At 40.8% G+C, this 15,910-nt stretch overlaps 2 protein-coding genes across 3 annotated transcripts; one reads left to right on the top strand and one right to left on the bottom strand.

Annotated features, from left to right (window-relative positions):
• Positions 1-335: 335 nt before the first annotated feature.
• Positions 336-3,285, top strand: LOC140745326 (mitochondrial pyruvate carrier 2). 2 transcript variants are annotated; one of them, XM_073077105.1, is made up of 3 exons: positions 336-624; positions 701-741; positions 3,053-3,285. In XM_073077105.1, the coding sequence occupies exons 1-3, from the start codon at positions 540-542 to the stop codon at positions 3,272-3,274; spliced, it is 348 nt and encodes a 115-aa protein (XP_072933206.1). In that variant the 5' UTR covers positions 336-539; the 3' UTR covers positions 3,275-3,285. The 2 variants fall into 2 exon arrangements, with proteins under 2 accessions (XP_072933206.1, XP_072933205.1); XM_073077104.1 differs by lacking the exon at positions 3,053-3,285 and adding an exon at positions 1,694-2,547 and having other exon boundaries at positions 345-624.
• A 962-nt stretch (positions 3,286-4,247) lies between these two features.
• sip1 (septin interacting protein 1) lies at positions 4,248-15,693 on the bottom strand. The gene is made up of 12 exons (XM_073077103.1): positions 15,446-15,693; positions 14,777-14,917; positions 14,135-14,346; positions 13,454-13,573; positions 13,068-13,243; positions 12,359-12,542; positions 11,201-11,404; positions 10,521-10,738; positions 9,908-10,104; positions 7,315-7,533; positions 6,497-6,660; positions 4,248-5,961 (listed from the first exon to the last, which is right to left on the bottom strand). The coding sequence occupies exons 1-12, from the start codon at positions 15,549-15,551 to the stop codon at positions 5,563-5,565; spliced, it is 2,340 nt and encodes a 779-aa protein (XP_072933204.1). The 5' UTR covers positions 15,552-15,693; the 3' UTR covers positions 4,248-5,562.
• Positions 15,694-15,910: the final 217 nt, after the last annotated feature.

The raw sequence follows: 15,910 nt of genomic DNA, 5'->3' as shown, positions 1-15,910 counted from the left end.
CGTAAATTTATTAAAAGTAATAATAAAAAACTTTCGAACTTTTGAAATTTTTGAAGTAACTTTTGAACGCATCCTTAAAGCGTTTTGTTATTGCACTTATTTCGGATAAATTAATTTTCTCATAGCTAATAACGATTACCTAAGTCATTTGAAACAACATTTATAACTAATATTTAAGCAATTATACTTAAATTAATGTTATATTTTCCGTGCAACTCAGAATAATCTCCAATGTGTAAACTATTTGAATTGTAATATTACAAACAAATACTGCATAATTATTACGCTAAACGCAAAAGAATGACGTCTTCCACATCTGACGTTTGTTATCAACTTATCATAAATTATGAATGACATTAACTGTCTACGCACAGCACTGCGCCATCAAGATTTAATATAATAAATTATTCAAGGTCTCGTCACGACCGATTCGAGTGGTCATGTAAATTCCCACCCAACTTAATTTTAAACTACTCCCACATATCTCCCGTACCTCAAAATTTAGCAACGTATACCTAAACTGCGTGTATTTTTCAAAAATGTCGAAAGCTTACAAGGCGTTAGTCTTATTCGCAGAGCGATATGTCCCATCGAAACTCCGTCCTCTGTGGGAGCATGAAGCTGGTAAGACATTTATGAATTCGAATTTTGAAAATCGAATACTTTAATTGATTTCGTACTGATCAAGTGTTTATTACAGGTCCTAAAACAATATTCTTTTGGGCCCCTGCATTCAAGTGGGTAAGTAAATATTCGATTTTATTCAAAGTTATTGTCAAGGTTGACTATTATTAAATTGTATTGACGGAACCTTGCCTACGACAATGATAACGCCACTCGGAAACATTAAAGCTAAAGTAGCTATGTAGATCGTGTACTTATTTAAATAACTTGCAATAGATTATGTTTTCAACACTTGTTATTGAAAGTTAAATGATGGTTATAAAATCAATATAGTTTAAATAGTGATAATTCCTTTTGTATAATATTATTTACTCATTTCTTAGCTAAATATACAAAAATATTCAATACATATTACAATCCTACATTTAAAAAATAAATTGAAAGGCCATTATTTCATAAAACAGTATCATATTATCAATATAGCATATTTTATGGAAGGCATGTTTACATAAATTCATTATCATGGCATGCTGTTCCTAAACATAAAGTTAAAAAATATCAATCAGGATACATCTACATATAAGTTATCTGCAAATATCATTACAGTAATAAAAGCAGTAATTCAGATAATCATCAAACCATTTATTACTATTTTATGACTACAGCCTATAGGCATCCATAACTAATTCTAAATAAAACAATAAATCATATTGTTCATAATATTATTAATATTTTATTGAAATAAAAAGCAGTATATTAGAAATTGACATACCACCTCGCCACCTAAATATTTATGAGAATTTCAATAGTCAAAAAAGGATTTTGCATGTATTATTTTAATGAAAATTAAATAAATTGATTACACTGCCTGCTTGGTTTAAATTATTATTCTGAGAATGTTAAATGAGTCTTGTATGTTTGTTTGTATTGTATGTTGATTCAAATGTATGGTTCAATGTTCAATTTGCTTACTGTCATGTAATCATTCATTGTATTGAATGCATTTCAAACTATCAATCGCTGCAATCACCCTAATACTTCTTCTCACCAACATTTTTAACACTTACAGGGCTTGGTGTTGGCTGGGTTGGGTGACTTGAATCGGCCTGTCGAGACCTTATCCATACCTCAATCTGCATCCCTGGCGGCGACAGGGCTCATCTGGTCAAGATACTCTCTTGTCATCATACCAAAAAACTATAGTCTCTTTGCCGTTAATGTGTTTGTCGCCGCAACTAGTTTGTATCAAATAGGAAGAGCGTTCCGTCACCAACAGGCTACTAAAAAATCTGAGACATGAAAAAATATCTAAATATTTTCGTTTATGAATCACACTTTAGTTTAGGTGAAGTATAAAATGACAGAATAGTATTATTGTAGAAAATTAGATGGTATCGAGGGGTTTATTTATTTATAGTAATGGGTTAGTAACGTGAGCTCAAACAGTTGCAAATAGTTGCAATTAGTTACCGATGCGATTTTTAGGATACATGGTATTGGTATTAAACCAATTTTATATTTACATTTTTAATTATTGTTGAATGTCAAATAGAATTTACATTATTGTAGTATTTTAAGAAATGGCCAGATTTTTAAATCGCCTTTCAAATAGCTAAGCTAACATAACGTTAAATAATGTTATTTATTTTCGTGAGCACGAATTTGGATTTTAATTTGGGAGTGTTAATAACACTTAACTCTAACAAACGTTATGGTGCTCGATATTAATGCGTATTGCCAGTCTGTGATATCAACGATACGTAAAACGTTTGATTTTATAATTTGACTTGATACTGTATTAAACAGTTATTGAAATAAGCTTGGAATCATATTAAACAAACTTTTATAGAAATGAAGTTGTCTATTTTTGTAAAACCTTTTATTCGTGTCTATTGAAATATAAAGCATTGTTATGTTTTGACATTTCTTCTGTTTTCTTTCTACCCTTTTTTTATTAATTTTGTCTCTTTGTTATTTGTAATGTTTGTTTGGTGTTTACTGTTTTCTTTTGAGTAATCAATTTGGATGAAGAGCTTCAATTAACAAAATTTATTATGAAATTCTGTATTAATAGTTACCAGAATAATGTGTTTTTGGGTAGAATTTTAATTACTAGTAACAGAGATGGTGCAACAAAATAATATATTATTGTATATATCAGCGTCATAAAGTAGAATAATAAGGACGTGCAACAAATATATTCTTAGTGAAGCGACGTTTGACGGTCATTCTTTATTATACAGCTTTGATTAAGGTAATTGAATTATGAAATTATTGTACTAACGACGTTAGTATAGAGATACCTATATACTAAAATCCCCTTGCCTTTGTGTAGTCTTTCCATAAATATTTAATTTTAATGTACATTCGGCATTATTATTTATTGCACCAAATCACCCGCTGTACGTAATCTCTTATCAATTTCCAGGCTTTAGTGATGGCGTCATTGGATGACTACCGCCGACCGTTAGACAAAGTATCAACAACACAGTCGGCGACGCTGGCCGCTACCGGATTTATCTGGACGAGATACTGCCTGGTTATAAGACCAATAAATTACGCGTTATCTTTGTGTAATTTCTCGCTGGGTATGGCCAACGGGGTACAGTGCTTCAGGGCGTATACATTTCAGAAGAACTTGAAGGCCTAGAGCCACAAACAGCATCATCAGTCTCGATATATTCTGTTTGGTCCGTTATATGATGCCAAAATATTCATAAATTGATAGATTCAGAAATAATAAGTACAATGGTGATTTAGAACGCTGTGTATTAGTTAGAGAACAAATATTCACATAAAATACATGTGTCTTATATGCGATAATTTCGCACGACATGATTATCTACAATATCGCGTTATTGTCCCTAATCGGCAAACTTAAATATTTAAACTACTACTAAGATTTACAATGTTATGTAAATGATATTTTCCGGCGTTTTCTGGGTGATTTTATCGCCTCATAAGAACCAGACCGCCTAGCACCTCAGATAGGTGCTAGGCGGTCTGGTTAGTGCCTAGCACAACTAGGTTCTAGGTTCCATATGTTTATATTCAATTTTCGATAGCATTAACATTATGAAAAGTGAAACCCAGCTATGCCAATGATAACAGAATATATCGAGAATGCATGATAATATGGTCCCTAAAAGTACAAATATTATTCATATAAATGCCATATTTTGCCATAGGTACTTATATACAAAAAAAAAATACGAAACAGGCTTATTATATTTAAATATTCTATAATAATAAGAGAATAGTATCTAGAATGCTTTTAAAAGCGTATGAGGCATACAAGATTGGTTCAAGGGATAGCAATGCATCTGTTAAATACTATGACTTCTATTGTTTCTAATTATTGTTGCATAAGAACAAAATACTATTATAAAATACCCTATCAATTGGTAATATTAATTATATTTTACATACAAGTATTTAAAGTGAAGTCACAAATTAGCAAAGAAAAAATTCTAAACCAGGTACATTATGATAATCAATTTTATTCTTGCCATTTTTAATTTCGTTCAAATTATTGGTTTAGATAAATATTTCAATAATGTTTATGATACGTATGCTTAATCGTCATGTCATTATGTTACAAAGTATGCTTAATCGTCGTGTCATTATGTTACAAACTATGTATTAAATGCACAAAGTAGGTATTTATTTTAAAATATGGCAGTCGTGTCGTCCGTGTCTTAAATATTTTACATATTATTTTACTACCTCCATATAACCGATGTACTTAAACTTGTATTTACTGTGTTTTTCTGATAAAACCAGATTTAATCTTAGCTTCCTATATATGTATAGCTTACATACAATTATATGTTCATTTAGATAGTCCACAGAGAAAAATGATAAGGGATTGGTGCCATATAAACATAGATAAAGTTATGTTGCTATATTAATAATTAATGTGACTTAATTATTAATTTATAAAAAACGTGTTAAAAATACGTAATGTTATACCAAATATTATTTTCGAATTTATTTCAACTTTTGTGCCAAATTTTAATCGAATTGTTTATTTTAGTTCTTATATGTTCAACTTTTTTAGATTTTTCTTTTATTTTACTATGCTTTCATTTGCTTTTTACTTATTAGTTATTACATATAAAGCTATGTACTTATAGGTACGTTAAAATATCAGTACATACATATCAAATAAAATATTTTTATTGTCATAATCTTAAGAACCTTACTCAAATATCTTATATCTCGTGTTTATTCTTCAATAAAAAATTACATATCATGTATAAGTCTATTTATTTCCTGCTTCACAACAAATACCTTTTTAAGTTAATTTTATGACAGACGATACTGGATTTATGAAGTTTTGGGTGATAAATGTTAAGCTTTCATTACTTCATATGACTATAAAAATCAACGCAAATAGAACCCAAGCTGTATATGGATAAAACATCGCGTAATGTAATATATTAAGATACATTTAGCAATTATACATTAGCCACTTTAAAATTTCGTAAGTAGGTACTATTTTTGAAAGTTCTCCTCGATTGCTCTGGTCTGCCATCATCAGACACTGATTTCCTTATAATGGGACCACCTTCGAAATATATTTTTCTCTTTTCTCCAACAAAAAAAAAACCATCAAAATCGGTTTATAAACGACGAAGCTATCCCCGAACAAACAAACATAAAATATATATGGTTTAATTGAGAAACTTCCTTTTTTGAAGTCAGTTACAAATATATTATTTTTATATAATGTCAAATCAAGGTCAAATCACATTTATACAACAAAACGACGACCAACCATCATATTGGGTACAATTAGCTTGATTTAGAGGCGTATGTATATTTAATTGTTATAAATTACGTAAAGACTACGCATTACTACGACTACGACTATACATAGAGGTTAATAATAAACATAGTTTCTCCATGGATCTTTTTTATTTACATAAACTAAAACTACTCCTCCACTAAGTTCAACAGCCTATCCAGACCTATTGGAGAGAAGGTGCGTCCGGAGTCATCGGAGTACATTATAACATTCCGTATAACATAGCACTGTAGCTCCCCGATCTTATACAACGGGCGACCTTCCCTCGTCTTGCCTGCTATAGGCACGAAGGTTATACCCCGTTCGATGCATCTAGATTCTAGAAGTTCCGAGAAGCTCTTGTGTTGACTGATAGAGGATAGAACGTCGGATATTCTCGATGTCTCCTTAGGCTCGGTGGTGGTGAAGCGAGGGGGTGGTGGGGGTTCCACTGCGTCGATGTCTGTACTCCTGTTCATCATGTCTAAGGCTTTCCTGAAGGCATCTCGAACTGCTGGCTCTTTCAGGACTTCTTCTGGGAACATTTTCTGTAAATAATTTTTAATTTACAATGTAGATCTCTCCATGGTTCGACTGTAACATCATCATCATCATTATGAGTAATTAAGAATTGATATCAAATTTGGAATGACTACTTTAGATTGACAGAGCTATAGCCACGCCTATAAAGTCATGTAAAAAAATGTTACACTTGGTAAAGTAGACGTAAAACCATAGGATTTGAAGAGGTGGGATGTAAGAGTTGGTATTCTAATTGCCAAGGAGTTCTATAAAAATTAAAAGATAATACGACGGGTGCTATAGCATCGCTAGATTTCAAGTGACGTAAGAAATTTCATTAAATAAGACAAGGCATACTATATCAATCATTACGCTTCTGTGGCGAGTTTTAACAATTCGTAAATAGATGGAGTTACTAGTATTTTTGAATCACGCTATCGAAGTTTTCTCAAAAACTGACTTATATACAAGCTCCAAACTGGGACTAGTGGTACACGTCATGTCTCCCCGGCATGATATCCTAACCAAATGTCGTTTATTATCATCAATTAGTTGCCTTACCTTAAAATCCGTATAAGAAGTGAGCACAGTAGCGTGTGGCGGTCCTGTGTTGAGCCACGCGGCCAATGCCGAGAGCCACCTTGGCAATAGGGCCCTGGCCGCTAAAGCTGCGATGGTTGGCGCTCCGACCAGGTCTATCCACTCCACACACCAGAGCCACGCCGCTGGGAACATTACATTTTAATCTTAAGAAACAGTGTGGTTATAAAATATCTAAGAAAAAATATTATATGCAACGATGCATGTTTATTACAAAATTTCTGAAGACAGCTTCGCAAAAACATTGTGATACAATTGGACCATCGAATCGTATCGAAGAATTCATAATTCATAATTCTTTATTTGCATAGAATAAGGTTAACAAAGGTCTTATAGTTACAAATTTCTCTCATTCTGCCGGGTCGGCGTGCAAATTTTGTACACATACTAATTAAAAACAATTTACAATTGTCAATATTTAAAATAATTGATTGCAATACACGTAATTTGAATATTATACAGTTATCGATGTCAAGAAGCATTAGTTACATTATATAGTCATTTTATGTAGTAGTTTCTATGTCAATTTTCCTTAAATCTAAATAATCTTTAACACAATAAAAACATTTAAACACAAGCCATAATGTCAATTTGTTCTTAAACTGATTGTATGTCAATTGTTTTATGGCATCGGTAACATATTATAAATTTTTATTGCCATGAAATGAGCGTTTTTTTTGTAGAGACTTAGGGCACAATTAGGGATTGAAGATTGAAGATGACCCCAGGCGTCCAGCAGTAACAGCCAAGCATGTTGTACCAAAGAAACCAATACTAACTGTTCTCTCTTCCGACCAGCTCTAACGGCGCATGTTGTAGACAGTGCTCCAGCTTCGGCACTACATGGTGATGCAGCAACGCCACGAGCGCGGGACCCCAGGCGTCCTTCCAGGCGGCCAGGAGAGGCTTTGCTGACGCATCAGCTGGATGCCAGGCCGATAACGCAGTGGCTAGCCGAGACCGGATGAGCGGGTAGACGGAACTGTTGAGTGCGTTGCCTGTAATGCGAATATGTTCGGCTTAATTCTTTTTATTAGAAATTTCGTTTATCAAGGTTTTATTTTGGCTATGTTTACTGTAAATAGCACACTACTACACAACATAGTGTGTTATTTTTTGTTTTTAGTACAATATACTGAGTATAATAATTTTGGTAAATAATAGAATCATATGCTATAATTTTGGTATGGATATTACTTATCTAGGTCTTGTGTTCTATTCAATTGAATTTCACATATAAATAACTATATTGCGTAAGTCTGTCTGTATAATTGTATTTATGTAAATGCGACAATGTAGAGTTAGGATTCGAGCCGTGAACAAGTCAAAAATGTACATTTTTTATGGCAGAAATTTGTACTCTTTAATGAGAAATGAGATTTATGTATATATGGGATGTATGAGCCCACGTGGATGCATGTGCGCGTTTCTATGTTTGTATGTATGTACACACACAGATGCTCTTGTCTGTGTGTGTCACGCTGGCTCCGCGCCCCGCCACGCGGCGAACACCACCGTCATGGGGGCGGGGCTGTACACATGTGCGCGTGTGTACCTTCTTTTTTTTTTCTCGAGTGGAATACCTTCAAAAGGTACCCGACGACGTGGGAGCGACGCCGGGTTATGTGGGATTTTTAGTGTTTACGACGGTATTCGACCATACATACCGCCGTCATTCCCGGGGTCGCTTGCTGGACGGTTCGAGCTCCCACTCTTGCCGCCCGCAACCCCGGAAGCCCCCTTTTAGTCGTCTCCTACGACAGGCAGGGGATACCGTAGCCCTATTCTAGTGCCGGAATTATAGGGACGCGCGTGCGTACCTGCCAGCGCGTGCCAGGGCAGCACCCAGTGGTGCAGCGGCTGCGTGTCGGCGGTGGGGTCCCGGCGGCCGCGGGGTGTACACGTGTGCGTGCGTACCTGCCAGCGCGTGCCAGGGCAGCACCCAGTGGTGCAGCGGCTGCGTGTCGGCGGTGGGGTCCCGGCGGCCGCGGGGTGTACACGTGTGCGTGCGTACCTGCCAGCGCGTGCCAGGGCAGCACCCAGTGGTGCAGCGGCTGCGTGTCGGCGGTGGGGTCCCGGCGGCCGCGGGGTGTACACGTGTGCGTGCGTACCTGCCAGCGCGTGCCAGGGCAGCACCCAGTGGTGCAGCGGCTGCGTGTCGGCGGTGGGGTCCCGGCGGCCGCGGGGTGTACACGTGTGCGTGCGTACCTGCCAGCGCGTGCCAGGGCAGCACCCAGTGGTGCAGCGGCTGCGTGTCGGCGGTGGGGTCCCGGCGGCCGCGGGGTGTACACGTGTGCGTGCGTACCTGCCAGCGCGTGCCAGGGCAGCACCCAGTGGTGCAGCGGCTGCGTGTCGGCGGTGGGGTCCCGGCGGCCGCGGGGTGTACACGTGTGCGTGCGTACCTGCCAGCGCGTGCCAGGGCAGCACCCAGTGGTGCAGCGGCTGCGTGTCGGCGGTGGGGTCCCGGCGGCCGCGGGGTGTACACGTGTGCGTGCGTACCTGCCAGCGCGTGCCAGGGCAGCACCCAGTGGTGCAGCGGCTGCGTGTCGGCGGTGGGGTCCCGGCGGCCGCGGGGTGTACACGTGTGCGTGCGTACCTGCCAGCGCGTGCCAGGGCAGCACCCAGTGGTGCAGCGGCTGCGTGTCGGCGGTGGGGTCCCGGCGGCCGCGGGGTGTACACGTGTGCGTGCGTACCTGCCAGCGCGTGCCAGGGCAGCACCCAGTGGTGCAGCGGCTGCGTGTCGGCGGTGGGGTCCCGGCGGCCGCGGGGTGTACACGTGTGCGTGCGTACCTGCCAGCGCGTGCCAGGGCAGCACCCAGTGGTGCAGCGGCTGCGTGTCGGCGGTGGGGTCCCGGCGGCCGCGGGGTGTACACGTGTGCGTGCGTACCTGCCAGCGCGTGCCAGGGCAGCACCCAGTGGTGCAGCGGCTGCGTGTCGGCGGTGGGGTCCCGGCGGCCGCGGGGTGTACACGTGTGCGTGCGTACCTGCCAGCGCGTGCCAGGGCAGCACCCAGTGGTGCAGCGGCTGCGTGTCGGCGGTGGGGTCCCGGCGGCCGCGGGGTGTACACGTGTGCGTGCGTACCTGCCAGCGCGTGCCAGGGCAGCACCCAGTGGTGCAGCGGCTGCGTGTCGGCGGTGGGGTCCCGGCGGCCGCGGGGTGTACACGTGTGCGTGCGTACCTGCCAGCGCGTGCCAGGGCAGCACCCAGTGGTGCAGCGGCTGCGTGTCGGCGGTGGGGTCCCGGCGGCCGCGGGGTGTACACGTGTGCGTGCGTACCTGCCAGCGCGTGCCAGGGCAGCACCCAGTGGTGCAGCGGCTGCGTGTCGGCGGTGGGGTCCCGGCGGCCGCGGGGTGTACACGTGTGCGTGCGTACCTGCCAGCGCGTGCCAGGGCAGCACCCAGTGGTGCAGCGGCTGCGTGTCGGCGGTGGGGTCCCAGGCGCGCGCGGCGGCCAGCAGCCGCGGGGCGAGCGCGCGCGCCGCCGCCGCGCCCAGCAGCCACGCGGGCGCCGCGCCCCGCCACGCGGTGAACACCGCCGTCATCGGCGCCGGGATGCGGGGGTTCCACACGCTGGGGCAAGAAATATAATATTAGCATAGAAATTGTACCTTATTAGGAATGTCCCAGGATAGAAGGAAACGAATTTGTGCGAACCGATGTAACACATAAGTTATTTTTATTAAACATAACTAAAATAACTTGAAAAACTTAAAAAAATACAAAAATCCTTATCGTAGTTCTATTTCTGCCTAACGAAAACAATTTAAAATACTGCTCAAAAAATATTTAAATTTTTAAACACTACAACTTAGACTTCCTCTTCCGTAAAGCTGGTAAAATGGTCAATGGTCAAAGCCGCGAATCGCACCAGATCCCTTATAAAACCAGTTTAGTGACTATAAAGATCTGCACGCTATACAAAAAATAAAACAAAAAATACATAAATTACCGAATCAAAGAATAAATCAATCAAAAAAATAACTCACTCAGCAGCCGTAGTGATATGCGGCAGGAAGTGCTGCCACAGCAAACTATTATACACCTCCTCTGTAAGTATCTCCCGCCACTTCATGAACGTGGGTATGGGCTCCTCTGGGTTCAACAAGGGGTCCCATTTAGCGAGCAATGCGCTGAGTAAGGGACTCACGATGTTCCCACCGATCGTGCCTAGGCCGAACATCTCGTACTCCAGTGGATGGGATTCCTGAAAAAAATATTTAATACTTAATGCGTTCGACAAACTGATCGGCGATTGAAACAAGCAAGCCCCTCACTTCCATCTGGATATGAGTATGGGTATCTGAAGTCAACCGTTTTATCTCCTCATATACTTCCAGCTAAAGTTATTTACAGACGCGTTGCTACTCCTAGGACGCAAAATTAAATGCATTGTATCATTGTCTTTCGCTTATAATAAGCCGTAAACCATAAAATAGCTATGTTTAATATCCAGTGGTGTGGCTGTGGTGCATTTATCAAAGAATGCAAGGTTTTACCATATTAAAAGATGTTAACATTATGACAGCCAATGTTACACATAATGAAGTTAGCAGCCTATACTGTTGTTTAGCCACCAGTACAGCATGTGATAAAAAAATAGAAACAGATTTTAAGTGCCTTGAAAGTAACACCAGTTTCAACAGTTAAAGAACTTCTTTCCACTTACTTTTAATTCAGCAAGTACTTCATATGCTGTCTCCAAGGACAAATCAGGCTTGTTCAGTTCCTCTACCTTGACCAGAATGGCTTTCACTTTCTCTATAACAATGTCCTGTTCCTGCAGCTTGGTGTTGTGGTCTTCTAAATCTTTCTCCAGCACCACAATCTCGTCTTCTGCCATTTGAAGCTCACGAGCGTTTTGGATTATGTCCTGTAAAGACAAATATATTTTTAACTTTATACCCTAGGTTTATTGGTTAACTTAAGTTACTATTTGGAGATGCGATTGACCAGAAGCATCTGGATGCACTCCTTGGTCTGAATAGTCAGGTTAGTTTAGAGGGTATGTTTCGACGGGCCTTTCACGTAGTGCAGGGTCACATAGCTCACTATTGGAGGATAGGGAGGGAGCTGAGGGGTGCACCAGCAGCTGCAGGTTGTGCGTGAGCGCGGCGCGGCTCGTGCCGGGGGAGTGGGGGGCGCACCTGCTCGCAGCAGTGCACCAGCAGCTGCAGGTTGTGCGTGAGCGCGGGCGCGGCGCGGCTCGTGCCGGGGGAGTGGGGGGCGCACCTGCTCGCAGCAGTGCACCAGCAGCTGCAGGTTGTGCGTGAGCGCGGGCGCGGCGCGGCTCGTGCCGGGGGAGTGGGGGGCGCACCTGCTCGCAGCAGTGCACCAGCAGCTGCAGGTTGTGCGTGAGCGCGGGCGCGGCGCGGCTCGTGCCGGGGGAGTGGGGGGCGCACCTGCTCGCAGCAGTGCACCAGCAGCTGCAGGTTGTGCGTGAGCGCGGGCGCGGCGCGGCTCGTGCCGGGGGAGTGGGGGGCGCACCTGCTCGCAGCAGTGCACCAGCAGCTGCAGGTTGTGCGTGAGCGCGGGCGCGGCGCGGCTCGTGCCGGGGGAGTGGGGGGCGCACCTGCTCGCAGCAGTGCACCAGCAGCTGCAGGTTGTGCGTGAGCGCGGGCGCGGCGCGGCTCGTGCCGGGGGAGTGGGGGGCGCACCTGCTCGCAGCAGTGCACCAGCAGCTGCAGGTTGTGCGTGAGCGCGGGCGCGGCGCGGCTCGTGCCGGGGGAGTGGGGGGCGCACCTGCTCGCAGCAGTGCACCAGCAGCTGCAGGTTGTGCGTGAGCGCGGGCGCGGCGCGGCTCGTGCCGGGGGAGTGGGGGGCGCACCTGCTCGCAGCAGTGCACCAGCAGCTGCAGGTTGTGCGTGAGCGCGGGCGCGGCGAAGCGCGTGCAGGCGCGGCGCGGCTCGTGCTCGAAGCGCGGCGCGGCGGCGCGCAGGGCGTGGTAGCCGCTCAGCACGCGCGCAGACTTGCCCGTCATGTCGATCACCGGAACGCGGGACAACTCGTTGCTAAGGGAAAACACGGGATTTTATATTAATTTAATTAATAATTAATTGTACTGATAATATTTCTAAATGTCTTAGAATAAAAATAATCCTCATGGGTAGCAATGCATATAGATGCAATCTATCTGATGATTCTATCTGTGTATTCTATTATAGTAATATCTGTAAAAATAATAATAATAAATAATTCTTGGTTGTATATTTCCTTTTCGTAATTATTATATAGGTGTCCCAAAGTTCAATATCAAGTGATTGTCAAATTGCCAACAAGCTTATATACAAGAAAGAAAATATTAGCATAAAATAGGCATTTTTCAAAAGTTCCACCTAGACAGCTATGGCTAGCTTCCCATAAATAATTAAGGAAAGCAATTCATTTAGTTTTAAAACACACTTTATGAATTGCATCCAAATGAAAAAAATTAATGTTTATCATAGACAGAAAGATATAGATATATTGACATTGAATTATTATATTTCATTAATAGATAATTTTAAACACTAGCATTAATTTATTATTCAGAATACCTGCTAATAGTATGCAAGGTGGGTTTACCCTCCTGAATGACATCAGCCGCCTCCTTATAGAAGTACCGGCCCTTATGAGACTTCTTCCAGTTGTAAGTCTTTTCACCTTTCCCTTTCTCTTTCTCATTATCTTCTTTCTCTTTCAGACGACGCTCCTCTTCTTTTTTGGCCTTTTGCTGAAACATGTGTTTTAAAATTTATATGTGGTCTTAAAGAAATCATGAATACATATATTTTAATGCACTCAAACTCAAACAATTAAAAATATTTATTTATTGGGCATGGTCAGAAGCTGGATGGGTGACCACTAGTGACAAAATTGAATACATGCTTCTTGCTTTAAAACTACTTCATTGCAATACATTACATGACATTATGCTACTTACAGCAGCTTTTTCAGGTCCATATGCACCAATAGCACCCCTTCCTTTTCTAACAGTTGCTTCCACTGGAGCGGATATACCTTGTAAATCCTTACCAAGACCTTTACCAGGTTGGTAACCCATCTGAAAATTTTTAATTATTTTAATTTCTACCCAAAATTTACTTTTAAGACCATCTGATTTAAAAAAACAAAATATTTACATAAATTGTGTCATAAGAGCTGCACTATCTAAAAGTACTATCTTTAGTTCTAGAAAGTTATAGATAATTTGTACACAAATTTGACAATTTACATACACAACATTAATCAAATTTCAAACTTTTCAAAATAGCCAGAAATTAATTGAAATAAGAGGTTTTACTAGTGACATGTTCTAATCGCAGCATAATAATAGAACACATAATAATAATCATTTAAAAAGCTACCTAATCGGTCAATTAAATTGTGCAATATTATTGACCGTTTAGAGTTAATATTGCACAAAAGCGAGTTTAATTTTTATTGCACCATATTTTTCCATTGCATCATGTAGGGTCAGTATTGCACAATATTTTTACTATTCTCAATCAATACTATTCTTCGAATGAACATGAAAACATTGTGCAGTTTGTATTATTGTGTAATATAATGATTCGGACTATTTTCTATTAGTCCATTTAGGTCCATTATTAGTCTATTTTACCTGTAACAGTAACTTGGCACCAATCCCTTTAGTGTGTCGTTCCCAGGCACCAACATTTCCGCCAAGTGTTTGAGATCTCAGCCCTTGCCCCTGCCGTCGTATTCCTGCTGTATCCCGCTCTTCCGGCACCGGTGCTTGGTCCTCATCTGAACTGTCTGAATACTTCGGGGCTAGGTTTGGTCTAGATGTGGATGCTTCGGATGATTGCAGTTCTGTGGGATTATGGATATTATTAGTAACAAGTGGTAGAATTAAAAATAAGAATTTTCATTGGCACACCCCCATGATCACACACCCCTATTATTTTAACAGTTGTTTAATAGATTACTTGCATGGTTTTAACATTTTTAGCATCATTAATAAATAAAATTTCTGAATCTGATAATAAAGCATTCATGACATAAATAATGAAATAATGCAAAGACTTAACAAAACCCATCACTAAAAAACTGCATAACAATGATACCTGTGGTTTTGGAGATAAATAGTAACATACAAAAATCCTCTCACCAAAGCATATACCATCTACATACCATCGTGGGTATCTTTTATGTGTAATGTGAAATGTGCATGTATATTCATTGCGAAAGCTGAAATTCATAACATATCAACATAATGATGTCTTCAATCATGCAAGCATACCTTTTTTCTCTTTCTTCTTGCCAGCCTGTTGAACACCTCCAGCGACAAACCCAATCGGTGCAGAGAAGTCCTTGGGCTTACGAGTCCTCTGCTTAAAGTTGTCTTCATTCTCCTCATCATCACTATCTTTTGCCCAAACACCTAAAAAAATACAATTGTTATTAAGGTAATTAGTAATTGTAATACATTTGTAAGATAAACTTGTACATTTGTAAGGTAGAGATGGCATACTATTACTGCCCCATCAAAAACAACTAATCAAGGAAAGGGGCATCAAAAACATTGCTATATAGTACCAGTCTAAAATAACTCAACTTCTTTCTTCGACCATTACTAGCTAACACACGAAGACCCTTGGCAAAGTGTTAAGAGTGTATAACCCTATAAATTGAGATCAGTATCAGACCCAATGGATTTTATGGTAAGGTGTTTGCTGAATACTTTAGAAATCCAACAGAGGGTTTAGTCTTTTAGTTGGACTACTTTGGCACTATCACACCTTTTGGTACTAATATGTCTTCTTTAACAACAAATAATATTTAGCCGAAATAAAGCATGTGTTGTACTTGTCAATTATTAACATGTGATGTGCAAATACGATTATTATCTTAGGAGTTGAATGCACACTTAATAGCAATTAACTCATATGTATAAAAGTAAAAATATTACCATATATTTGTTGTTCTTTTTTATTTTTGCGGCCTCTGTTTGGATTGAATTCATTATCCAAATCATAGTCAGTAATTTCGAATCTTATCACTTCATCGTCAGACATTTCGTAAATGTATAGCTTACAGACTTTCAACCCTATAAATAAATGATGCTTTAAACTTTTTAGAACCTATTTTAATAGATTATTTTACTAATGTATTTTTTAATCGTCAGCGTTTTGTTTGCGTTTTTCTTTTGACACTAACATTCTGATGAATAATGAATTGTCAAAAATTTGTCAAAGTCAAATATCAATGCAATTTGATACAGTGCTGCCAACAGGTTACTATACTCTTTGCTGCCAACCATAACTAACTAAATAACTAAGAAAACAGTTATTATTTATTAAAAAAAAATATTTATAAAGACAAAGAAATTTTAAAAAGTCATCAGGAACTTTAAAATGTATACAGGGCTACAACA

This window comes from Epargyreus clarus, unplaced genomic scaffold (assembly GCF_041222505.1).
Source record: "Epargyreus clarus isolate Ecla_fem2 unplaced genomic scaffold, WU_Ecla_fem_2.2 ptg000010l, whole genome shotgun sequence".
Taxonomy (NCBI): Eukaryota; Metazoa; Arthropoda; class Insecta; order Lepidoptera; family Hesperiidae; genus Epargyreus; species Epargyreus clarus.
This window is presented reverse-complemented; position numbering and strand designations above follow the sequence as displayed.